Below are 26025 nucleotides of genomic sequence, written 5' to 3'. Positions count from 1 at the left end.
GCCCCATATAGCCTCGGTGCAGGGCACAAGGATGTATGTGGAGCATGCACAGTCGAGGTACCACTATCAAAAATCTCTGATCAAAGATGCAGGCATACCTAGGTGGAGCAGGTGAGTACACAGACAAATGGGAGAGCACAAAGAAACTGAGACAATACTAGTCAACATGATAGGCAGGAAATCTCAGTAAACCAGCTACCTTATAGTTGTCAAGTTTTTTGTAGGTACCACAATAGATGCGAGTTTTAAAGATGGATTTGAAAAAGGACAATTAAGTGACTTTGTAAATGCTTACACAAAGCTCTTCCCATTTGCCAGGGGCAGAACAGGAGAAAATGCAAAGGTACTAATTTGAAATTTTAACAAATGGGTAACAAAGGCTAGCATTATTGGTAGCATGGAGGCAAAAGTCAACATCTTGACAGCACACAAGAGATAACAGGTGGGGGAGGAGGACATCATGGGCCTTTAAAGTGAAGACAAGTAGTTTATGTTTGATGAGATGAAGTGGAGCCCAGTAGAGGAATGCAAAGAGAGAGGTGAAATGGTCAAAGTAATAAGCTAAGAGTAATTTTTGAAGCAACGTTTTGAGTGACTATAGGGGGAGCAAGACTGAATTTGCCAATAGTTTTCTGTTTGAAAAGTGTTTATTTGAATCAGAGTGTTCCATGGAACACAGCTGATTCCATCAATACTCTTGATGGAAACCAGGTAGGCTAGCTAGCCAGCCTGATTGTTTAGTTTTCTACCCACCCAGTAGCTATATTGTTGGTCACTACCAATCCAGACTAGATTCAAACCAGCAATCTTGAAACGAAAGGTTACTTTCTGTTAGCATTGAGACTGGATCTCTCAGGGATAGATAACAATACTGTCTTCAGCCTCAGGACACAGAAAATCTGACCCCTACATATATTGTATTTTATTACTCACTTAACTAAAATGGTGAGAATTTGACAAGCTTTGTTTCACCATCAGCTTTAACAAGCTTGAAGCATTACATGACTGGTGTGAGATTTCCACAACATACATCACCAGAATGATACAAAATAGAGTTAAAGATCTTAACATTCGGATTTCTTGTTTGTAAATTAAAAAGGAAAATTAAACTAATATGTAGTTTGTACTCTTCATTTCTTTGAGTGCAGATTAACATGGGGAAAATAATCATTTATTGGTTAGGTAACAAACCAGTCTATTGAAGTGTTTTAAGTTTGCTATAGAGAGGTTCTCTCACAGCTAGCTGAGGATAAACAGTGCTTCTATTACAAATGTCATCTTGCAGTGACTTGTAAGGGGGCCATAAAAAATTGTTCTTAGCTAAAAGTCGGCATGCAGACATCATGAAAAAAAATTCTTAGTTTGCTTTTTAAATTCTTAAATGAATTGGAAATGAAAGCTAGCTAGCACTGGACAAAGACAAGCATGTAGTTTTCAGCATGACCACGGGCAAAAGTAACTGAAAGCTATTACCATCCAGTAGTGGCTTATGTGCAGTGAGATTGTCTCAGTGCATTTCCCTGAGCACAAGTGTCCGCTTCATGAAGTCAGTAATTAACTCTTTGCTGTTGCTGCTAGTATGATACCTCTTACTAGCAGCAACAGCAAAGAGTTAATTACTCATTTGTCCATATAGACAAACCTTCCATATCCTGGCTGAAATATACTGGCACCTTAGAAATTCACATAATATGTTTATTTTCATTTGAAGATGTATGTTATGTTGTTCATTCAGCCAACTGCTTCCATCCATGATTAGGTTGTAAGTTTTAAAATTCATAAAAAAAGCTCAGATAGAACAGAGATAGCAGGTGGCATATAATGCACAGCATGAACATTCATGTTTCATGTGCACTTCTGAACAAAGCAAAATTAGTCAACGTTACTTCAGTTCTGCCAGTCTTCATAGTATCTCAGATTTTTCAGCCCTTGAGACAACAGTACTGAAAGATAAACTGGCTCGTTAGGAAGAGACCTAAGTTCTGGGAAGTGTCAGCTGATTTGTCCCTTTCTGTACCAAAAATATTGTGGTATGACCATACTTTAAGAGTGTGATCCTATTATTTGTCATTGATGGGACATTTATGTTAAAAATAGGTCTAAAAATGAACCCCGGAATACTTCATGCTACTTTATCATTATTTTATTGTCATTAGGGTTTGTCAAGCTTTGAACACTGGCTTTTTTTTGTTTTAAACTTCATACTCCAATATTTTAAAACACAAAAGAAAATTACATACTTCTTTCCTGCTTGCTCTTGTCTTTGTTGTTCTTGAATGCCATCAGCAGCCTGATGAAAGTCAAATACTAAGGAAATAAAAGAAAAACCCTTAAAACGCAAATTTGGACAAGACTATATGTGCAACATTTTGAAACTGAAATTAATGATATACACATGATTTTTTCTCAATTTCTTTGAGTGCAGATTAACATGGGGAAAATAATCATATATTGGTTAGGTAACATAAGCCATTCTATTAAAGTGTTTTATGTTCTTTATCAGAGAGGGTCTCTCACAGCTAGCTAAGGATCAACAGTGCTTTTTCCCCCTATATGGAGAACAAAATGGTGAACTCCAAATAAGAGGCATGCTATAAAGTTTGGAGCCTTCTTCCTTTTTGTAAGTTACATGTTCTATTTTGAATGGTCTTCAATATAAAAAAAAAGCTTGTGAAGCATCTAACAAGTCTGAAATTCTTTTAGTGTTCTAATTGTCAAATACTGTACCACAAAGCTGCATATTCTTTAAAAAGACTTTCAGAGAGTAATTAGTATTCTTTCCAATTTTATACTGGCCCGAAGGAGGAGGGAAAACACTATGCAATCCAACAAACCCAGCAAAAGAGATTTAGTGACAAGTTATATGGCCAAAAAACAAGTGAGACATTTTAACTAGGGCTGTCAAGCGATTAAAAAAATTAATCATGATTAATCACGCTCTGTTAAATAATAGAATACCATTTATTTTAAATATTTTTGAATATTTACTACATATTCAAATATATTCATTTCAATTACAATGCAGAATACAAAGTGTACAGTGCTTACTTTATATTTTTTTATTGCAAATATTTGCACTGTAAAAAACAAAAATATTTTTCAATTCACCTCATAGAAGTACTGTAGTGCAATCTCTTTAGCATGAAAGTTGAAGTTACAAATGTCGAATCATGTACAAAAGAAACTGCATTCAAAAATAAACCAGTGTAAAACTTTAGAGCCTACAAGTCCACTTAGTCCTACTTTTTGGTCAGCCAATCAGACAAACAAGGTTGTTTGCAATTTGAAGGAGATAATGCTACCTGCTTCTTGTTTACAATGTCACCTGAAAGTGAGAACAGGAGTTTGCATGGCACTGTTGTAGCTGGCATTGCAAGATATTTACATGCCAGATGCGCTAAAGATTCATATGTCCCTTCATGCTTCAACCACCATTCCAGAGGACATGCTTCTGTGCTGTTGATGGGTTCTGCTTGATAACGATCCAAAGCAGTGTGGACTGATTCATGTTCATTTTCCTCATCTGAGTCTAATGCCACCAGCAGAAGTTGGATTTTCTTTTTTGATAGTTCTGTAGTTTCTGCATCAGTGTGTTGCTCTTTTAAGACTTCTAAAAGCATGCTCCACACCGTGTCCCTCTCAGATTTTGGACGGCACTTCAGATTCTTAAACTTGGGTCAAGTGCTGTAGCTATTTTTAGAAATCTCACATGGGTACCTTCTTTGCATTTTGTCAAATCTGCTGTGAAAGTGTTCTTAAAATTAACATGTGCTGGGTCATCTGAGACTGCTATAACATGAAATATATGCAGAATGAGGGTAAAACAGAGCAGGAGACATACAATTCTCTCCCCAAGGAGTACAGTCACAAATGTAATTGACGGATTACTTTTTTAACGAGCATCATCAGCTTGGAAGCATGTCCTCTGGAATGGTGGCCAAAGCATAGAAGGGGTATACAAATGTTTAGCATATCTGGCATGTAAATACCTTGCACTGTCGGCTACAACAGTGCCATGAGAGTACCTATTCTCACTTTCAGGTGACATTGTAAATAAGAGGTGGGCAGCATTATCTCCCGTAAATGTAAACGAACAAGTTTGTCTTAGCAATTGGCTGAACAAGAAGTAGGACTGAGTGGACTTGTAGGCTCTACAGTTTTACACTGTTTTGTTTTTGAGTGCAGTTATGTACCCAAAAAACATCTGCATTTGTAAGTTACACTTTCACGATAAAGAGATTGCACTACAGTACTTGTATGAGGTGAACTGAAAAATACTATTTTATCATTTTTACAGTGCTTATATTTGTAAAAAATATATAAAGTGTGTGCTGTGCACTTTGTATTGTGTTGTAATTGAAATACATATTGAAAATGTAGAAAAACATCCAAAAATATTTAATAAATTTCAAATGATATTCTATTATTATAAGTGCAATTAATCATGATTAATTTTTTAACAACAATTTTTTTTAGTTAATCGTGCGAGTTACAAGCGATTGACAGCCCTAATTTTAAGCTTGTTGTAACTCATTGTGGGGAGAGCTCAAACCGCATAAACTATCGACCAGGAAGACATTTATCAACAGAAAAATGACCAGGGGGAGGGGGGGGGGGGGATTTTGGACTAGTAAAGCCATCCCAGTAAAGATGAAGAATGTAGAAGAGTTTTACACAGTTCAACTGCAAATGTTTGGGAACAATACATTACTCCTAAAACAAAGAAAGAGAGCTTACTGAAAACACTGCTCATGCTAAGCCTTTCACATTTGCTTTGTATCTTGTTAAACAAACAAACAAAAATAAGGTGGAAGGAAACTCATGCCAAATATAATTAAGGTACCGCACTGCAGGAGACTACCGGTCACCTGATATCACTGTGTAAGTTTATTTTTCTTAAAAACAATACATTCCTAAAGGTCCAATAATGATTGCATTGGACCTGAAATCATCTACTCAATGCACACACAGGAAAGATAACAAAAAAACAGTCTCAGCTTTAATGAATACTCTAGTCTTTCTGCAATAAAAATTGCTTTTTTGGTATTCCTACCTCTTCCCCATAGTTTAAAAATGATCAAACGCCTTAGATTACCCCAAACCGTTAGAACCATTTTTTTAAAGAAAATTATTTAGATTGGTTAAACTGCTTATACCACATTAAGGCATTATAATATTTTAAATTACAATACACAGAACATGGGGGGAGGGAAACAAGAGCCAGAAGGCTGGTCAATGGGTGAAAAGGTACCTATTACAGAGGAATCATCTAACACCTCCTGTCGACATTTTAACTATCCATACTGTGCAAGTCCCTTTCCTGCAAGCTGGGCATAAGCTTTTACCTGAAGTCAACTAAAGCTTATAGAAAAGTACACCTAGCTTTATGTTTTGTCTTTTAAAACTAACTCAACAGCGCTTTATGTCTCCAGGACAGCCATGGAATATGGCTAGTCTGATTTCCAGTTACAGGCTAGCAGGACAACTCAGAGGCCATGTATCAACGATCATGAGGCAAACCTACTATGCAAGCAAACCTCCAGGCTGATTCCATTCAGAAAAGTTCAAAACATCCACACTAAGCAGACCAATTACTGATAATGGTAGTCAGCAACTGGTCCTTCTGAACTAGGATCTTGTCTACACAGGGGAAGTTAACTGGCACAGCTATTCCAGAATAACTCCCCGTGTAGACATTATTCTGGTATAAAAGTGATTTTATTCATTCCAGAACAATTACTCTGCTTTGTGAGCAGAGTAATTATATTGGAATAGTCACTTTTTATCCAGACTACTTTCTGCACAGGAAGTATTCCAGAGTTTCTGTTGTGGAATAATTTATTCCGCAATAGCTATGACTGTTACGTTCCTTATGTAGACAGTGCCTAGGTCTCAATCACATTTTCTTTTACATAATGAAACTTTTCAGTTCTTCTCCAGATACACCCATTGTTGTAGAGTATCAACACTTGGGGCATGGCTACACTTGCAAATGTAGAGTGCTGTGAGTTAAACCAGCCCTCGGAGAGCAGAGTAGGGAAAGCGCTGCAGTGTGTCCACACTGTCAGATTCAAGCGCACTGGCGTGGCCACATTAGCAGCTCTTGTAATGCCACAGAGAGCAGTGCATTGTGGTAGCTATCCCAGCATGCACGTGGCTGCAACGTGCTTTTCAAATGGGGTCCTCACACACAACTATTTCAAATTTAATGACAATATATATCTCCAGATCAGTGGCGCCGCTATGGGCACCCGCATGGCCCCACAATATGCCAATATTTTTATGGCCGACCTGGAACAACGCTTCCTCAGCTCCCGTCCACTCACGCCCCTTCTCTACCTACGCTACATTGATGACATCTTCATCATCTGGACCCATGGGAAGGAGACTCTGGAAAAATTCCACCACGATTTCAACAGCTTCCACCCCTCCATCAGCCTCAGCCTGGACCAATCTACACGGGAGGTCCACTTCCTAGACACCACGGTGCAAATAAGTGATGGTCACATTAACACCACCCTATACCGAAAACCTACCGACCGCTATGCCTACCTTCATGCCTCCAGCTTCCATCCCGGACACACCACAAGATCCATTGTCTACAGCCAAGCACTGAGGTACAACCGTATCTGCTCTAAACCCGCAGACAGAGACCAACACCTAGAAAATCTCCACCAAGCATTCTCAAGACTACAGTACCCACACGAGGCAATAAGGAAACAGATCAGCAGAGCCAGACGTGTACCCAGAAGCCTCCTACTGCAAGACAAACCCAAGAAAGAAACCAACAGGACTCCACTGGCCATTACATACAGTCCCCAGCTAAAACCCCTCCAGCGCATCATCAGGGATCTACAACCCATCCCGGACAATGATCCCACACTTTCACAGGCCTTGGGTGGCAGGCCAGTCCTCGTCCACAGACAACCTGACGCATATTCTCACCAGTAACTGCATACCGCACCATAGTAACTCTAACTCAGGAACCAATCCATGCAACAAACCTCGATGCCAACTCTGCCCGCATATCTACACCAGCGACACCATCACAGGACCTAACCAGATCAGCCACACCATCACCAGTTCATTCACCTGCATGTCCACCAATGTTATATATGCCAGCAATGCCCCTCTGCTATGTACGTTGGCCAAACTGGACAGTCTCTAAGGAAAAGGATAAATGGACACAAATCAGACATTAGGAATGGCAATATACAAAATCCTGTAGGAGAACACTTCAATCTCCCTGGCCACACAATAGCAGATCTTAAGGTGGCCATCCTGCAGCAAAAAAACTTTAGGACCAGACTTCAAAGAGAAACTGCTGAGCTCCAGTTCATCTGCAAATTTGACACCATCAGCTCAGGATTAAACAAAGACTGTGAATGGCTTGCCAATTACAGAACCAGTTTCTCCTCCCTTGGTTTTCACACCTCAACTGCTAGAACAGGGCCTCATCCTCCCTGATTGATCTAACCTCGTTATCTCTAGCTTGCTTCTTGCTTGCTTATATATACCTGCCCCTGGAAATTTCCACTACTTGCATCCGAAGAAGTGGGTATTCACCCACGAAAGCTCATGCTGCAAAATGTCTGTTAGTCTATAAGGTGCCACAGGATTCTTTGCTGCTTCTACAGAACCAGACTAACACAGCTACCCCTCTGATACTTGAAAGGGTATATCCACATTCCTACAGACGATTCCAAAACAATGACAAGAGTGGCTACTTGACTTAAGGGGATTATGGGACGTTTCTGGAGGCTGATCAGAGCGCAATAATGCAACACCTCATTTACACTGGTTTCAGTTGAGGCACAGCAAGCATTATGCTTCTCGTGGAGGTGGATTACCAGGAGCGCTAAAGCTGCAGGTGCTCTAACTGCCTTGCCAGTGTGGACAGGTCGTGAGTTAGGGCGCCTGGGATTGCTTTAATGCACTCTAACTTGCAAGTATAGCCAAGCCTTTGATCAAATTCCCAGGGTACACATACCTATGAAGGTCTCTACATACATTCACTAAACTCTATTTTATAGGTTTAGCCTCTAAACAGGTGCAGAAAGAACAAATGGTCAGAGAAGTCAGTACTTAAAAGGCCTCTAGCTTAAAAAGCATTTTTGGATGGTTGGGAGGGCCACTCATTTTAAATCTGATTTTATCACGGGGTCACTCTAAATCTGATTTTACTACAAGGTCTATGTCCAAAGGGTTATAACTTGAAGTCACTGTTTAATTGGTATTCTCCAAAAGCCCATGTGATTCCTGAGAGAAGCAAAATATAAGGCAAGGCTTCCTACGAAGAAGAGAGCACAAATTCTATATTGAAATGGGAAATGAATCCTTCACGCATTCAAGTAACTTCTAAACTGCTTTCTGAGAAAACCTGACATGCATTTAGAATCAGCTTAATGAGTCATCAAACTAAAATGTTTGAGTCTAGAGTGGTTCCACATTTTTAAAAATGAAAAAAGGTAAATATTAAAGAAGCTATAGTGCCTAACACAATCAAGCCCTGATCCCTGACTGGAACCTTTGGCCACTACAATAACGATACTAAAATACAGATAAAATAAAATTGTCAGCTATTCAGTGCCTTTGAAAAGTCTGAAGAAATTCTTATGGGAATAAATAAAAATAGATACAGTGTGCCATCTTACCAATATGAGCTCTGTCGGAAATTATTAATCGTTTCTCCCAGCCTTCTAGTCCTTAAAAACAAGTGAAAAAGTTTAAATTATGTTTTGTATATCATTTTTCTTTTCATGATGGAATAAGCAAAACTTCTAAAAGACTAATTATAGATTTGAAAATGGAAGTCATTTAAAAGAAATACCAAACTCAGTCACCATCTTATTTCAGAAAAAGCAAACACAATTTTCAATTATTAAAGGTCTGACTTGAACCTACAAAGCCAGGAAATGCAGACTGCCTATCAGAAGATGAAACTTCTAGGCATTCTACATATACTAGGGAAATTTTTCAGGTTTCTCACTGTTGCTAAAACAAGCTCAGCTGTTCTGTTACCAATGTTAGAATTTTCCTCCTTCTGGGTTTCTTTAAAATGGCTACAGAAGTAAATACATTTTCCATCAGGTTACTATCTGGCATTCCTATAATTGGCCATAAATCCATTATTTGGCATTTAATTTAAAAAGTGTATTTTTAAGCCACTAAATTATAAATGTTTGCATGGCATCTCTATGCATTCTAGTATATTTATCAAACTGTAGCATATGTATTAACACTGTAATAGTTATATGTATACTGATTATAGTAAGTGACTGCACACGAACAGCATCTTATTTTCAATATATTAAGTCTATAGTTTAAAACTGACAAAGGTAACTATGGGTAATTTACATTTTAGAATGCATCTTTCTAGGAGGCTCTAAGGAGACTCCTGATGGGAGCTACAGGGACTAACAGAGCTCTGGGAGTCCCTGCAGGATTGCTGCCAGAAGTAAGCAAAGAGAGGAGCTCCAGTAGGACACAGCCATCTTGTTTCTCATGGCCTCTAGGCTAGGGATAGCACTGCTGGATAGATCCCTGAAAGCACCAACCCTGCCTTTTAAAGTAATACCTTGAAAGGTTGTTCTCACCTTTTCCTTTTTTTACATTTTTCTCTGCTTCTTCAAACAGTCCTGGCAAGTGAATCACCACACCATTTCCTAAAGGAAATCAGGAATACAGAGTTTAATGTATGATGCCAGACATGAAAAATTAGTTTCTTACAAATCCGTGATTCTTTTTCTGCATACAGAATATTTTAAGACATACATTTCAAAAACTGTTCCATAATACTACTTTCTTCCTTAGGAATTTAAGGTATAAGAGAGTCCCTGATCTACAGCTAAAGTATTTGAGTCCCTAGCTGCATGCACTGAGCTCCTCTAAATTGGACATTTAACGTTCTTATTATATCAGGATGAAAAAAACTGCATTCCTGTCAGTCACACAGTGGTATTTCTCCTTCATCATCTCCAAAAATTAGTTAGTTTCACAGACTTACTTTTCATAGGACAGTACAAGCTATTTTTAAAATATTCTTATGTTTTTACAAGCCTTTATTTCTGTTTTCACTAGAGATATTGATATTCGAATATGTTACTCTCACCCTGTGATGCAAAAACAAATAAAGCCAATGTTGTCATTGTGCTAGCAAAAAGAGAAATTGTATCAAGGAATGAGATGAGGTTGCTCATAGTCATTCTTTCCTATTAGCAATTGGGATCACTGCACTTGCCTTTTTAGGGAACAGGTAAATAGTACATAACTGCTTTCAACTACCTGAAAGGGGGTTCCAAAGAGGATGGATCTAGACTGTTCTCAGTGGTAGCAGATGACAGAAGAAGGAATAATGGTCTCAAGTTGCGGTGTGGGAGGTTTAGGTTGTCTATTAGGAAAAACTTTTTCACTCAGAGTGGTGAAGCACTGGAATGGGTTACCTAGGGAGGTGGAATCTCCTTCCTTAGAGGTTTTTAAGGTCAGGCTTGACAAAGCCCTGGCTGGGATGATTTAGTTGGGAATTGGTCCTGCTTTGAGCAGGGGGTTGGACTAGATGACCTCCTGAGGTCCCTTCCAACCCTGATATTCTATGATTCTAACTGCAACAGTCACTAAGGAGTGCTGAAGTATATTGTTAAGGAACAGCTTTCCCCTGCACAAAAAGTGAACAATCTTAGGGTCATGCTAAGCTCAGTAAATCTGAAGTTGTTCTTAAACAGAGAATGCCTTCAGCACAGTAATACTCTCCTGAAAGACCAAGGGACTAGTCAGAGTCTCTCTCCCTCTATACATACATACATATTATACATACACACCCACACCATTCACTAGTGCACTGGGGCAGAAAGACATCTGAAAGGGATCATATGGTAGCAGGTGCCTCTTTTGGGACCTGATGGCCCTGGGCTCACGCCCCCTCGATCCATGAAGAGAAGGAAAAAAAAACACTACTACTTATAACCATTGAGGGGATTTTTTGGTGGTCATTCACTGAGGTTGAAGTGGAAGAGAGAAATAATGTGAAGGGATTCTGGAAGTGGGTAAAGATATAGAGAAAATGGGAAGGTGGTAAAGAAAGTAGAGAGATGAGCAGAGAGAGGTTACGGTGGTAGAAAAGATGAGAATAAAGCAACAGCAATAAAGCAAATGAGAAAAACTGACCAGAGTCCAAATTTCAAAATTGAGTGAGGACAATGCAGTGAAGCTGCAAAGACCCTCTGGGCCCAGTGCCCAAGTCCTTCTGAGCAAGGGGAGAAAAAGGGTGAGGAGGAGTAGGAAGTTCCTGACTTACTATGCCCTGAGCTGTAGTGGATGTTGATGGCTTCAAGAATAGAACTCCAAGAGTCTGGACTTGTATTAGTGTTAAAATTGCGATTTTGGAAAATGCCATACTTACCAATGAATGCAATGACCTTTGGATTGATGATCCCACTGGGTAAGAGATGAAAATCATATTCCACGGAATCTACAACAACAGTATGCCCAGCATTGTTGCCTCCCTGCAAAATCAGACATTGATTTATTGCCTCCATTATGACTGAAGATCAACAAGTATGGAGAACTAGAGTTTGGGCTAACTTGGTTCCCCTCTCAAAATTTGCAGCTCCCATGTGTCTGTTATAAACAGGAGGGAGTCCAAGTGAATCATCATGATTAACTTGACAATTTCAACAGCTGTTCTTTTTCTATACCTGCTTTTGACACTTACATGATTACTTTAAAAAAAAAAAAACCACCCCGCGTTTCCCCCTTGCCCACCCACCCCGATTATCCAAAAAGCTTTTGGATCAGATTTATAAAGGTACAGTCTAAAAGGCAGGTCACCATGTCCAAGGTAGAAGCATAAATACTCTAGAAGTAGTGATAATACACAACTGTTCTTTGCAACTTTGAAGTCACATATAAATAGCTCTGTTGAATCCAAAAATTCTACTATAAATGCGTATGCTCATTGCTGTGGATACTTAGTTAAGTCTTTGAAACTGCAACGTTAATGGAGATGAGGCTACAAAAACCATCATTAGCACGGTTATACTTCAAGTTTTCTTAAAATCCTCAAGGTGGACCAGTCCAGCAATCTAACATGTGAGTGCTCACAATTTGTATTCTGAGCTCTGTCCCGTGTCTATTTTTCTGACCAATGCTCAGCATGCATAAACTAGCCAAGCATATTTCCTCAGCCAGACGGGACATCCTGCCTTTCAAGGTGAAGAGAACAGAGCTGTTAAGGGGTGGGGATCCAGGACAAACCAAAACATGATCTTCCTGAGGAACAGATGGCCTGTTTACATAGAATGAATCGGTATGTAATAGTCTTGGCTCTTTCCACTACCAGGAGGGAGGGTGAAACTTTAAAAGAAAAAACAGTATTAAAGGATTTATTAATTGGGAAATATGGCTAGAAAACCAAAAGGGAAGTCTGAGTCTTAAAGCTGTTTTGGGTACATTCAGCACCACAAATTATGCTGAATGGCTACATTTCACTTGGCAGCATTTTACCTTCTAATCCCAAAAGCAGATTTGCATCATGCATCCTACTTCTTTCATTCATACAGAAAACTGAAACTAGTTAGCTACATCAGGGAGTATTCTCCAATAGTATTCAGACCACAAAATTAGTCATTTGAAACTTTAAAAAACCCAAACAAATAAATCTTTGTGTTTCCGATTAATACTGCAAGCTTATCCACCTTAACGTGTGATGCAACAAATCCCAAATAATTCGCTTAAAAGATATTCATTGGAAATCCTTTATAACATGGCACTAGGATAAATCCTGACCAGCCAAATTTTCTAGGTTGAACATGTGCTTATATTTTGTACCAGATATGGGGAATAAAGAGTCAATGCAGATTTATCTTTAAATCAGCAAAACGTTGGCCAAAACATACAGCAATTTTTTATTTAGTTTGCATCTGTGCTCGGTCCTAAATATGTTGGAATAACTGACATGGCTATAAATGGGCAGAACACATTTAAGAGAAAAGACATTCTAGTAAGAGTGTGCTTATTAAGAAGTTATTATACCTCATTTATGATTCTATGATTCTATGATTCACACTACTGCCTCTTAAAAAATAAAAAAAACTATTCACACCAATCCCAAAGCTCCCAATTTATTTATTTTGATTTTTACAAGGAGACCTCAGCAGAAACATGGAAGACCAGAATTTATATTGGTAATACTTCCCAGTTTAGAGCCCAAAACACCTTTTTCAAAAGCAAAATTATTTCAAGCTACTTTATGCTTCATGACAAAAGGAAAAAGGCCAAACCAACAAATTTTACTTTACCAAGACTACTAATGATAAACATACTTTATTTTCTCATTACGCTTCTTTAACTGGAATATGGGACTTGGTTAAAGAACAGTTTTACATATGGTTTTGCTTTTTTTACGTACTTGAATTCCCCTCCTGCTTATCTTTTTGTGCAAACCTCTCCTAATTCAGTTAACGACTCTATTAAATTTATCTTTCCTTGCTCTAAGTGCTTTTTTACTGATTAAAAAAAAAAAACTAAAAAAAACTGGGCAAGGCTGGGTGGACCTGGTAATCATCTTCAAATGTGTAAAGGACGGTTATAAAAAGGATGGTGATCAATTGTTCTCCATGTTCACTGAAGGTAGGACAAGAAGTAAGGGCTTAATCTGCAGCAAGGAAGATTTAGGTTAGATAGTAGGAAAAACTTTCTAGCTATAAGGATAGTTAAGTACTGGAATAGATTTCTAAAGGAAGTTGTGGAATACCCGCAATTGGAGGTTTTTAAGAACAGATACACAAACACCTATCAGGGCTGGTGTAGGTGTACTTGGTCCTGCCACAGCACAGGGGGCTGGACTAAATGACCTCGAGGTCCCTTCCAGCCCTATACTTCTGTCATTATTTTTGTGGTTGTGGTTGTGCTGCCCCAAAAACTTTAGCCCTGTTAGCCAAAGTAGTAAGAGTCCAGAAACTACTTCTAAACCTGTGGAGTTTTTTGCTTGAGAACATTATACCAATTTGGAATGGGCCAACTGTTTGTTTTTTTAATAAGACTTTAATGGCAGCCTATTAACATTTCAAAAGCTGATAAACTCATTATCGATGGCTAAGCACCACCCAACAAAGGTGCATGTTATTATACACAAATTTTATATATTGTGCTACAAGTTCTGGCAATACTGAAGAAAAAAAAAAAGCTGTGTAGCAGGGTGAAACCCTGCTCCTGCTGTGAGGGGTTTAAAAGTGGCCTGGCAGGGCTTGAGAGCGGCTGCTGTCAAGGCTGGGCTGATTGAGGAAGTGGCTGCAGTTGGGGCCATGCCCCAAACTGAGCCACAGGCCTTATAAAAAGGCCAGGGAAGCCAGACATGGGCAGTCTTCCTCTGCCTGAAGAGGAAGAAGGGCCTGGCTGCAGGGGCTATAGCCAAGGTACCTAGGGTGAAGCAGGGCTGGGGAAAGGCTGAGGAGCTGGGGAGCTCCAGCCTAGAAAGCCCCAGGCTGTGGCCTAGCGAAGGGCCAACTGGTACTGGGGGTTGCAGAGGGCAGTCCAGGGGTAGGCCAAGGCAGCAGGTCCAAACCCCTTTGCCTGTGATGAGTAGGCTGATACTGCAGTCTGCCCCAGGGTGTGGGGCTAGACAATGACTGGCAGTAGCCATACACTGAGGCAAGGTGGGGATAGAGGGTGGGGATTCCCTTAGAGGGGAAACCCGGAGAGAAAGGGGTTACTGCCAGGGGGCAGCACCCCCATGTAAAAGGGCACCGGGTCCAGGGAGGGACATGAGGGCCAGAGGACAGGTGGATCACTGGCCTGCAGAGGGTGCTCCAGAGCTGGACAGAGCTAATTCCCAGAGTCACCAGCAGGAGGCGCCGCAGGGGTGAGTCTGACCCGTCTACAAGCGGTTACAGTGATTTCTCCTTAGCTGTGCCAAGGAATCTGTGTGGACAGAGGGGGGATAGAGAATAAGACTGAGAATATATTATTGTCCTTATATAAATCCATGGTACGCCCACATCTCGAATACTGTGTACAGATGTGGTCTCCTCACCTCAAAAAAGATATTCTAGAGCACTAGAAAAGGTTCAGAAAAGGGCAACTAAAATGATTAGGGGTTTAGAGAGGGTCCCATACGAGGAAAGATTAAAGAGGCTAGGACTCTTCAGCTTGGAAAAGAGAAGACTAAGGGGGGGACATGATAGAGGTATATAAAATCATGAGTGATGTTGAGAAAGTGGATAAGGAAAAGTTATTTACTTATTCCCATAATACAAGAACTAGGGGTCACTAAATGAAATTAATAGGCAGCAGGTTTAAAACAAATAAAAGGAAGTTCTTCTTCACGCAGCACACAGTCAACTTGTGGAACTCCTTACCTGAGGAGGTTGTGAAGGCTAGGACTATAACAATGTTTAAAAGGGAACTGGATAAATTCATGGTGGCTAAGTCCATAAATGGCTATTAGCCAGGATGGGTAAGAATGGTGTCCCTAGCCTCTGTTCGTCAGAGGATGGAGATGGATGGCAGGAGAGAGATCACTTGATCATTGCCTGTTAGGTTCACTCCCTCTGGGGCACCTGGCATTGGCCTCCGTCGGTAGACAGATACTGGGCTAGATGGACCTTTGGTCTGACCCGGTACGGCCTTTCTTATGTTCTTATGACAAGAATAGAAACTTTCCTGATATTCCATTGTATTAGAGATTTGATGTATTTGAAAGAATATGCAGAACTAGTTGAGATTTTGTTTCTTTGTAGTTATTCAGATTACTGAGTAAGATATTTATGGTTGCTGCTAAAGTCCCTTAGTAAGCAACTTTTATTTTTTGTTATTGAGGCAGTCATCATTGCAGAAGAGGACTTGGACAGGGAAAAATAAAATAAGGTATTGCTCTTTTCCTCTTGTAAAAGGAAAAGTGGCATCTCTTTCTGATATCAGCAGAATGTCTTTAATTCTAAATCTGGACTCTGGCTTCACCCCTGTAATTTACCTCTCCCTCTGCTTTCTGGCTGTTGCAAGCAGGGACACTTTTGCTATTCTGTCCCACTGCTGTTCTGCCTGCATTCCTCCTTCCCCTTGCCCCCAAACCCCCCAGATTCTGATGGCAGAAGTAACCACTGTGATAATCTAGTCTGACCTCTTGTATAACACAGGCCACAACACTTCCCCAAAATAATTCCTACCTAGAGCATATCTTTTAGAAAAACCATCCAGTCAAGATTTTTAAAAAAATTAAAAAAATCTTGACTCCACCACAACTCTTGGTAAACTGTTCCAAGTCACCTCTTAAGTTTCTCTTTGTTAAGATAAAAAGATTGCGCTCCTTTAATCTGTCACTATATACAGGCTTATTTCTAATCCTTTAAATCATTCTTGTGGCTCTCCTCTGAACCCTCTACAATTTATTAACATTCTTCCTGAATTGTGGACACCAGAACTAGAAACCATATGCCAACAGCGGTCACACCAATGCCAAATAGAGAGGTAAAATAACCTCTCTACTCCTACTCAAGATTCCTCCGTTTATGCATCCAAGGATCGTTATCAGTCTTTTTGGCCACAGCTGAACATGTGCTCCCAGTGCAATGCTGATTATTCTCTATCACCCCCAAATCTTTTCAAAGTAACCACTTCCCAGGAGAGAGTCCCCCATCCTATAAGTATGGCCTACATTCCTTGTTCCCAGATGTATTCATTTAGTCATTAAAACATAGTTTGCTTGCTGCCAGCTCACCAAGTGATCCAGATTGCTTTGTATCGGTAGCCTGTCCTCTTCATTATTTAGCACTCCTAATTTTTGGGTCATCTGCAAACTTTATCAGTGGTGATTTTGTTTTCTTCCAGGTCATTGATAAAAATGTTATACAGTGTAGGGCCAAGAACTGATCCCTGTGAAACCCCAGCAGAACACACCCATTCTACTATGATTTCCACATTTACAGTTACATTTGGAGACCTATCAGCCTGCTTTTAATTAATTTAAAATGTGCCATGTTAATTCTGCATCTTTCTAGTTTTTTAAAATCAAAATGTCATGTGGTACTAAGTCAAATGCCTTACAGAAATCTTAGTGTATTACATCAACACTATTACCTTTATTAATCAAACTTGGAAGCTCATTTAAAAAAAAAATTAAAGTTAGCAAGGATCTAGTTTCCATAAACCTGTGCTGACTGGCATTATATTACTGTCCTTTAATTCTCTATTAATCGAGTCCCGTATCAGCCATTCCATTATCTTGCCCAAAATAGGGATCAGGCTGACAGAACGATAATTACCTATTCATCCTATTCACCCTTTTCAAATATTAGCACAACATAAGCTTTCTTCCAATCTTCTGGAACCTCACAAGTGTTCCAACATTTATTGAAAATTCACATAAGTTCAGCAAGCTTCTCAGACAGCTGTTTTAAAACTCTTGGATGCAAGTTATCTGGATCTGCTTATTTTAAAATGCCTAACTTTAGTAGCTGCTGTTTAATTTCCTCCTGAGATACTATTGGAATGGAAAGAGTGTTATCTGATATGGCCACATTATGTTTTTTTCCCAAATATAGAACAGAAATAGTTATTGAATGTTTCTGCCTTATTATGGATAATTCTACCATTTTCATCTAGCAATGTACCAATACTACTGTTATATTGGAAACAAAAAGGAACCTATTTTAAAAAAATCCAAAACCCTCCTTATTGTCCTCAGTTCAGCTGGCCATTGATTTCTCCTTGTGCCCCTTTGTTTTCCTTATCCATTTTTGACAATTCCAAGCTCCTGATTTATATTCCTTACTATCAATTTCCTCTTTCTTCCATTTTTTTTTAAATAGCTGCCTTCACTTCCCCTCTAAACCAAAGTCAGTTTGTTTTTTAAACCAAGACAGCCTTCTTCTTGGATTGTGGGTTTTTGAGTATCTAGTAAAGTGTTCCTAAACAATTCCCAATTATCATTCATATTTTTTCTGACTGAATTCTTCCTTCCAGCCTTTAATCCTTTCGAGTTAATAGTTGCAATGCCTGCCTCTGCTGTTGCTCATAGCTTCCAAAAGTGATATCAGAATAAAACTGACCAGGATCCTTGTTAGTCTCACTGCTAGAAACAAGGATATGAAACAGGGGGGAGGCATAACTCAGTGGTATGAGAATTGGCCTGCTAAACCCAGGGTTGAGAGTTGACTTCTTGAGGGGGCCACTTAGAGATCTGAGGCAAAAATCAGTACTTGGTCCTGCTAGTGAAGGCAGGGGGCTGGACTCAATGACCTTTCAAGGTCCCTTCCAGTTCTAGTAGATAGGTATATCTCCTATTATTATTATAATAATGGCAGTGGAAACTGACAAGAATCTTGGTCATTTGCACTCTGCAGCAGTTTGTGGAAGCTGCCTGCAGCAATGCAGGCAGTGGAGCCCTCTGTCAAGTTTGGAAGAGCACTTATCACCTTAACCTCTGTTGATAAATTACTTTTGCAACCATAAGTGCTAGAACTGTTAAAAGCTTAGATGCTGAAAAAGATGGCAGCCATCCAAGAAAGTTTTCTAATCATCCTGCAAGTGGATTTCTCAAGCCCTGGTTACCCAAGCTCTAAATATATACATATTATGTATACATAAAAAGACACACATAGCTCAATTAACTTGATGATATAGTGGGGGGAGTTGTTTGTTTTTTCTTCATATTGAGGTGGACTGCTGGATTACTGGATACCATTTCTGACAGTTAGCAATATGATTTGATACATGGATTTAATTTTGTGATGTACTCTGAAGAATTTAATGGGCAAACAATATTTAAATAACTAAAACTGCAGTGATTTTTTTTTACCCTAAAGATGATATCTTACGCTATCAAATCATAGTATTCATTAAGAACATTCTTAAAGTCATTAAAATGTTGATGGAATTCCATTTTACAGAAAGCATAGGCATAATGTAATCACTAGTCTATAGGCCGTAATTATTAGTTACTCCAGCTACAATACTTTAATCAGAGATTGTAGTTGCAGGATGGTCAATACTGAAGATAAAAAGTGTTATTTCAACTCAACAACTTCAGTGTGCTTATATAGCTACATGAAACATACATAGTATGATCGCTGATCACTAGCTGATAATCCTGAAATATCCAAGTTATTCAACAAGTAGAGCAGTTAAGTACATGAACGTCTGATAAGAGGCATACCAATATTTAAACAAATTAACACACAAATATTGCCAGAAAGAGACCATGGTATTCATAATACAGTATACTATCAGTTTAGTTAGTGCTATTCAGTTTCTAGAAACTTCCCCCTTTAAGTGGTTCCTTATGAAACATCAGTATTAGAATCATGCTGTTCTAACAGAAAATTCCTCAAAAGCAGATCCAAAGTTTTTGGAAGAACTAGTCTTTTCCCTATTTTATGGTCGTCTTGCTAAAACAGCATTATAGTGATAAGGATTTTAGACTAGCTCCCCACTCTGGGCACATACAGCAAGAATTCGTAAGATTTCTACAACCGAGATATACTGGACTTTATCTACTACAGACAGTCCCAGAACCTCTTCTGAAAAATATTACATGGCAAATGTGTACAGAATTATTTACAGAATGCACAGAGGGAATATAAGAGATAGCTGTGCAGGTTGGAGGTGTTGAACATCTGGGGGCTATTTGATAAACATGCTACAGGAACACCCTTTGAGCAGAAAGCTTTGAAAGGTTCATGCCCTCCAGAATTAGCAGAATGGTCATGTAGCAAATTTTATCAGCTAACTTATTTTTTTATTAGCAAACCCTAAGGTTCAACAATTTAGACTAGCAGCTCCTATTGGCCAAGATCTGATTCCTCAGTGTTGGAAGAGGATATTTTTCACAAAACACAGGAATGGTTCATTGAAATGATTAAGATAGCAGCTTTTGAGAGTGTTACTTATGAAAGATTGGACAGTCTGAAAGAGTGGCCTAATTTTTCAGTTTACTGGATTGACTGGAAATTGTTCCTAATATGACATGAATGGTAAATTATTTTGAACACAAATTATTTCAGTGTTTAATCAAACTGTGCCAAGTGGCTGGCCTTCATCCTCATTATTCACAGGCTTGAGAGATTACTTCACTGACTTTCTTGCCTGATATATAAGTTTTTTAAAATCAATAGTTCTAGAACTATTAATACAAACAAATGGAGTATGTAACTGCAGATTTAGCTATTTTTTTCTGAAATTCAGAATGAATTTGTTACAAAAATATTAAGGGAAAAAAAGTACTTGTCTTACAGCACCACCTGACAAAGCAGTAATACCACCACCAGTAGTTGATGACATTCAGCAGTTCCAGCACCCAATGAAGCAGGTCGCTAATACCCTGCAAATTCCCCTGGAAGAAGTCAAGGAATCCCATCACAAGCTCCTGGACATACTGCACACTTCTGTTTCAATACGGGTGGCACTGTCAATTAATAAAGCCCTTCTTGAGCCAGCCAAGACCACCTGGCAAACTCCAGCAATGCCTCCTCCATCCCCATGCAAGCGGGCCAATAAACAATACTACATCCAAACCCAGGATTTTAAATTTTTGTTTTTTTCATCCAACACTAAATGCTCTGTTCAGGGATACACTCCGTGAAAGGAGCAGGGAACATACCAAAAAAGCCACCCCATATATTGAGGGGAAGAAACATCTACCTTTCTGGTTGTAAAAGCTACTCTTCAGCAACATTACGGTTCAGGATAGCTAATTGCCAGGCGCTGATGTCAAAATAAAACTACCTGAACTATAAGAAGTTTAATGCTTTTATTGACCATTAGCCACAGGAACACTGGGAACAGTTTAGCATCATGATAAAGTCAGCTCTTGGCAAAGACATCCCCGCAGATTTTGCTTAATGCAGCAGACACTGCAACCAGGACCGTTTCCTCCACAGTAATAATGAGTTGAGCTTCCTGACTACAGTTGTTTGGTTTTCTGTGAAGAGTACAAGTGATTGTGGTTATAAAGATGATTGATCAATTATTATCCACATCCATGGGGATAGGTCAATTAGTACCTGGCTTAATTTACAGCAAGGGAGATTAAGGTTGGATCTTACAAAAATCTTTCTAATGATAGTTAAGCACTTGAACAGGTTCCTGGAGAGGTTATCATCAGGATTCCAGTTTTTTTTTAAAATAAATTAGACAAAAATCTATCAGAGATAATCTAGGAGGTACCTTAACCCTGCCCTGGGGGACAGGGAGGTGGGGGAAGTGGGCAAGATGACCTCGAGGTCCTTTCCCATACTACATTTCTATGAATCGGTGTTATGGAGGTTCAAAGTGAAAAAACCTGATAAAGCCCCCACTGAGGTGAGGGAGTTTTGTTTGTTTGGGGGTTTAAGTTTTTTCACAGCTCTAGTTTATTCAACTTCACATATGCTGCAATACTGTGTTTGGTGTGTCATGTGCAGTGAAATTTGTTTTTAAAAAGTATTTCAATTGGAAAAAAATTATAAAAATAATTTTATACAGTTTAAAAAACATCAGCTTATGACAAACTTGATCTAGAAGTATCCCTTTAAAAAGAATGGGATTATGGCTTGGAAAAAAGAGGATCCTTTTAAGGACTGCTATTTATTTTGCCCCATACTAGAAAAACAATGAAACATTCAAATTAAAAGGTAACTAATTTAAAGAAAGTGATAAAAAGGAAATGCCTCTTTAAATATGCAAATTAATCAAATTGTTGTATATAATCTCTCAAGTTACTATAAAGGTGAATAGTTTAATAAGATTACAAAGACACTGCTAATAAGTTCCCAAGGTGCCAGCTAGGATGAAGGGATATCAGTAGTCATACTTTTAAAGGTATGACCACCACCAGCTAGGATCTGGAAGAATGTCCTTTATTCCCATGTTTACAATAAACACCACCCCAGTCAAATGCATATGTTGCTTTTTGCTTCTCCTGACAAGCCAAACAAAGGCTATGGCTGGATACTTCCCTGGCCGATGGTCAGCTCTAGTACGGTAATTAAGATGTTCAATTATGTATGCCGGACAAGAAGATCATCTTCTAACCTGCTCAAAAGTCAATGGCAAGAAAAGAACTCACCAAACATGCAAAACATACAATATGCGCAAAGAATAAAAACAAAACCACCCCACACATATAGAACCCAATCAATATAGAACCAATCATACCATTTCCAAAAAGACCCAACGCTAGTTTAGTGTGGACAAAGTGCCCACATTTTAACCACCATGACATCCAAACTTACGCTGAACAAAGCAAAAGAGCACAAGGTTAAAACTCTGAACCCTTGTCCATACTAGTGCTCTCAATATTGCTACCACAGAGAACACAGCAATGGTAGAAAATTTTAGGGGACAGGACTACTGTACACAAGGTCTGTGAGAATATAGAGATAGTGGCAACGTATTAGATGTCACTGCAATGGAACACTGATACAGCAATTACTATTATTATTCAAATCAACTCTGAAACTCACAATGTACATTCAAAATGTACAAATTTGAAAGGCATAGCCATCTACCCCACAGTTTCTCCTTTATAGCCACTTTTTGATGGAGGTGTTTGATAGGTGTTCAACCTATATATAAGGTAATAAAGGTAATATTATAAATGAGGGATAGCTCAGTGGTTTGAGCATTGGCCTGCTAAACCCAGGGTTGTGAGTTCAATCCTTGAGGAGGCCACTTAGGGATCTGGGGCAAAAAATTGGTCCTGCTAGTGAAGGCAGGGGGCTGGACTCGATGACCTTTTGAGGTCCCTTCCAGTTCTAGGAGATTGGTATACCTATATATAAAGTGTTTCAGTTCTAGCCCAATAGCTGACTAGTCAACTCCATCCTGCTCAGTCAAGTACTTTGTCATCTCCTCTTTTCTTGGAAATAAATATTTCACTTAAGGGATTATCTAGATTAGAAAAAGAAGTGGACCTCAACCAGATAAAATGAAAGTGAAAAGAGTTATCCTATGCCTATGTTAGGGAAGAGAGGTCACAGTCAGCACAGGCTAACTGCCTTACTAGAATTTAAAGGCGTGTCATCAGAAGAACACGCTAGCTAGCACATTCTAACATCCTAGCGGTACTTGAGCACGTACTAGCTTGTCAAGTTGAAATCTAGGTTCTCCCATTTCCAATTTGACCAGCTAGCACACACTGAAGTACAACTTCCTTTTCTATGCTAGAACTTTTAGAATGTGTTTGCTAATATGTTCTTTCGGATACTTGATTTTTTTTTTTAAAAAGGAAAAGTAAAGATTAGCCTTGCTTCTGTAAAACTTGGTGCACTGTATAAAAGATAATTTTTGAGCTTATTAGTAGTCAGAGAGAATGTGATAAAAGCCACAAAGCTATTACACTGTGTTCTAAAAGTTTCCAGTGATGAAAGTAACACTTAAAAATATGTATTTTTTTTTTATAGAGAACTCTTTCCAGATTTGATTTGTTTAACCAGCAACCTAAGGAGAAGTTACAATCTTCTTTTGTAATTTACTTTTGGAGGGCAAGTTTAATAAAATAAGCTATAAACCTAAAATCACTCTCTGTACGCCTTGTCCTTTTCAGCATTTAAAGCCCCTTTAGACTACCCCAATTCACAACCCTCCAGTTTAGCCATTTTAAGGCTAGAACATAAGTCTTACTTCTTTTTTTTTTTTTTCCCCTTAAATCGCTTGTTTGCTTTTACTGCTGCTACACTCCATGGTTCAGTATTGGCCATATTAGTATTAAATATAGTATTAAAATATTTTTATTCTCCCAATATATTGACTAAAATCTAGGTTCTAATGAAAAAATTCAGAACATTAAAATGGAAATAGGAATTTCTAAAGCTCTGTTGGGAACACTGATTAAAGATAATTCCATAAAGTATACTAAAATAGAAATTTTAGACAATTCTCATAAATGTTATTGTACATTAGATGAAGGAATAGAAGATCTATATCTTATGGTAGTTTGGGAATCATACATTAATCTATTTTAAAAACAAATTTAATCCTACTCAAAATATATCAAGATTCCCAAATAGATGTTCAAATCAGAAGGTAACTGCAGAGGTTCCAATATTAAATGTAATAGCTCTTTATCATGTGAACACTCAAAACTAGTGTTCAGTGAAGTTTAGAAAAACCATGAAGTCATTTATTAAGAGTCTCCTGTATATACAATTTCCTGATTTGTCTAAAATTAAGGCACAAAAATAATTTAAAGACAAGTTTACATGTTACTTATCTTTTTTTCAATGCAAAGATGTACATACCTTTAGAAAGGTGGGGAAATGAGAATTACTGGCATGAGAGAAAACTTACGACCCAAGGATGGAGGAGGAGCTCCTTTTGCAAAGTTCACTCATGCCTGAATTTTGAATCATAATTGTGTTCTCCTTTCCCAACCTGTTTTGTTGTCTCTGAAGAAAATTAGGTGATGACATCTGGTAAGACTGATAGTATATTACAGAGAGAATTACACCTTAATCTATTTGGATTTATTATTTTATACTATTTTTTATTATTTAGTTATAGATTGGCAGATCAACCAAAAAAGTTGCTGCTTCAGATTTCAACCACAGATTTGCATGTACAATCTTATATGCGTCATACATTCTGAATGTACGACTTGAACACCTCCAAGAGGAACATCATGACATGTAACCAGAAAGATGTTTTCCTTAATTTGCAATGAGGTATCAGATTTGGTTTATGACCTAGATATCACAATAATCTGAATAAGCTAAATAAACCAAGTTTCTTGGGCAGGTACCTCTGATAGTGAAGCCATAAAGGTCAAGTGCCTCTGATGCAGTTACAAAGTTATTACTTTGGTCACATCAAATATTTTACAACGAGGAAGAGAAAAAAAAAAAGCATGCAGTCACTTTTATGGAGCTATATATTTTTTCCAGCGAAGGATGAAATACAGTTCCAGTATACTGTATGCAGCAGTAGTTACCTAGCAGGCCAGGCCAGACCAGTCACCCCACAGTGGTGGCTCCTGCACTGTGCGGCTGGCTGGGCTTGGCTCTCAGCTCTGGGTGTTTCAACCACTGGGGTTGCAGTGCCACTCAGGTTTGGCCCCACTCCCCTTACTGGGGCACGCAACCCTGTCAAACATTCTGGTGACCAAATTTTGGGTCCCAAGCCACAGGTTGAGATACCCCAGTATAGGGATAGGCTGAATTGGTGTAGCGATATTATTGCTTCTTTCCTGTCATACTGGTTAGAAACTACCATAGTAAAACTGCTCTAGTTCAACTGTATCAGAGCTAAAGATCTCATCCCAGATGTCATAACCAACTGGTATAACATATCATTGCAGAGCACCTGGGACACTTAGCGGACATACCACAAAGCATCAAAAGCTCATTAGGTTCTGACCTACAGTTTTTGCAATGTCTTGTCAATGGGTCCTCTGTAAGAATTAAGCCATATAAAGAGACCTGATTTTATGCTACTTTATATTAGATTATGAACTCTTTGGACCACCTTTTTGTTCTGTTTGTACAGTGCTTAATACAAGGAGATCCTGGTTCATGCATGAATGGCTGAGGTTCTGTGGCCCACAATGTGCAGGAGGTCAGACTAGATGAACGCAACAGTCCCTTCTGGCCTTAAAGTCAATGACTGGAGGTCCTAGGCACTACTGCTATACAAATAATAGTGCAAAGTGGCCAAGAAAACCATGTATCAGCCATACCAGCTTTACAAACCCTATAGACCAGTGGTTCTTAACCTGGGGTGCACGTACCCCCTAAGGGTGCAAGATGCCCTTTCTGGGAGTGTGAGACATGCTAGATTTTTTTGAGAGGGTAAATCATCGAAAACACAAGGCACATAAGTACAACTACTTTGTTTCATCAAACCTATGTATTTATTAACATTATAAATTTAACAATTACTGTAATATACAAACAAAAAATGTATTCAAGTTTTTAAGCTAATTGTAGTGAAATTATCTCACTACAAAATACAGTGTACCACCAAGTTGTGGGGTATTTCTTGGCGCATGTGCAGATGATGATGTGGCTTATATATATAAGTTATGATATATCTAGGTTTAAAGAACTGACCTACTTCAAA

At 38.8% G+C, this 26025-nt stretch overlaps 1 protein-coding gene across 1 annotated transcript in view; it reads right to left on the bottom strand.

The window, feature by feature from the left end:
* Nucleotides 1-26025, bottom strand: part of ADSS2 (adenylosuccinate synthase 2) — a 55419-nt gene that overhangs the window by 25647 nt on the left and 3747 nt on the right. Inside the window, exons 2-5 of the mRNA XM_039529352.1 lie at nt 11399-11501; nt 9597-9665; nt 8655-8705; nt 2241-2307 (exon numbers count right to left, since the gene is read on the bottom strand). Coding sequence (XP_039385286.1) covers nt 2241-2307; nt 8655-8705; nt 9597-9665; nt 11399-11501 — 290 coding nt within the window. The remainder of the gene's footprint in view (nt 1-2240; nt 2308-8654; nt 8706-9596; nt 9666-11398; nt 11502-26025) is intronic.

This window comes from Mauremys reevesii, linkage group 3, assembly GCF_016161935.1.
Source record: "Mauremys reevesii isolate NIE-2019 linkage group 3, ASM1616193v1, whole genome shotgun sequence".
NCBI lineage: Eukaryota > Metazoa > Chordata > Testudines > Geoemydidae > Mauremys > Mauremys reevesii.
This window is presented reverse-complemented; position numbering and strand designations above follow the sequence as displayed.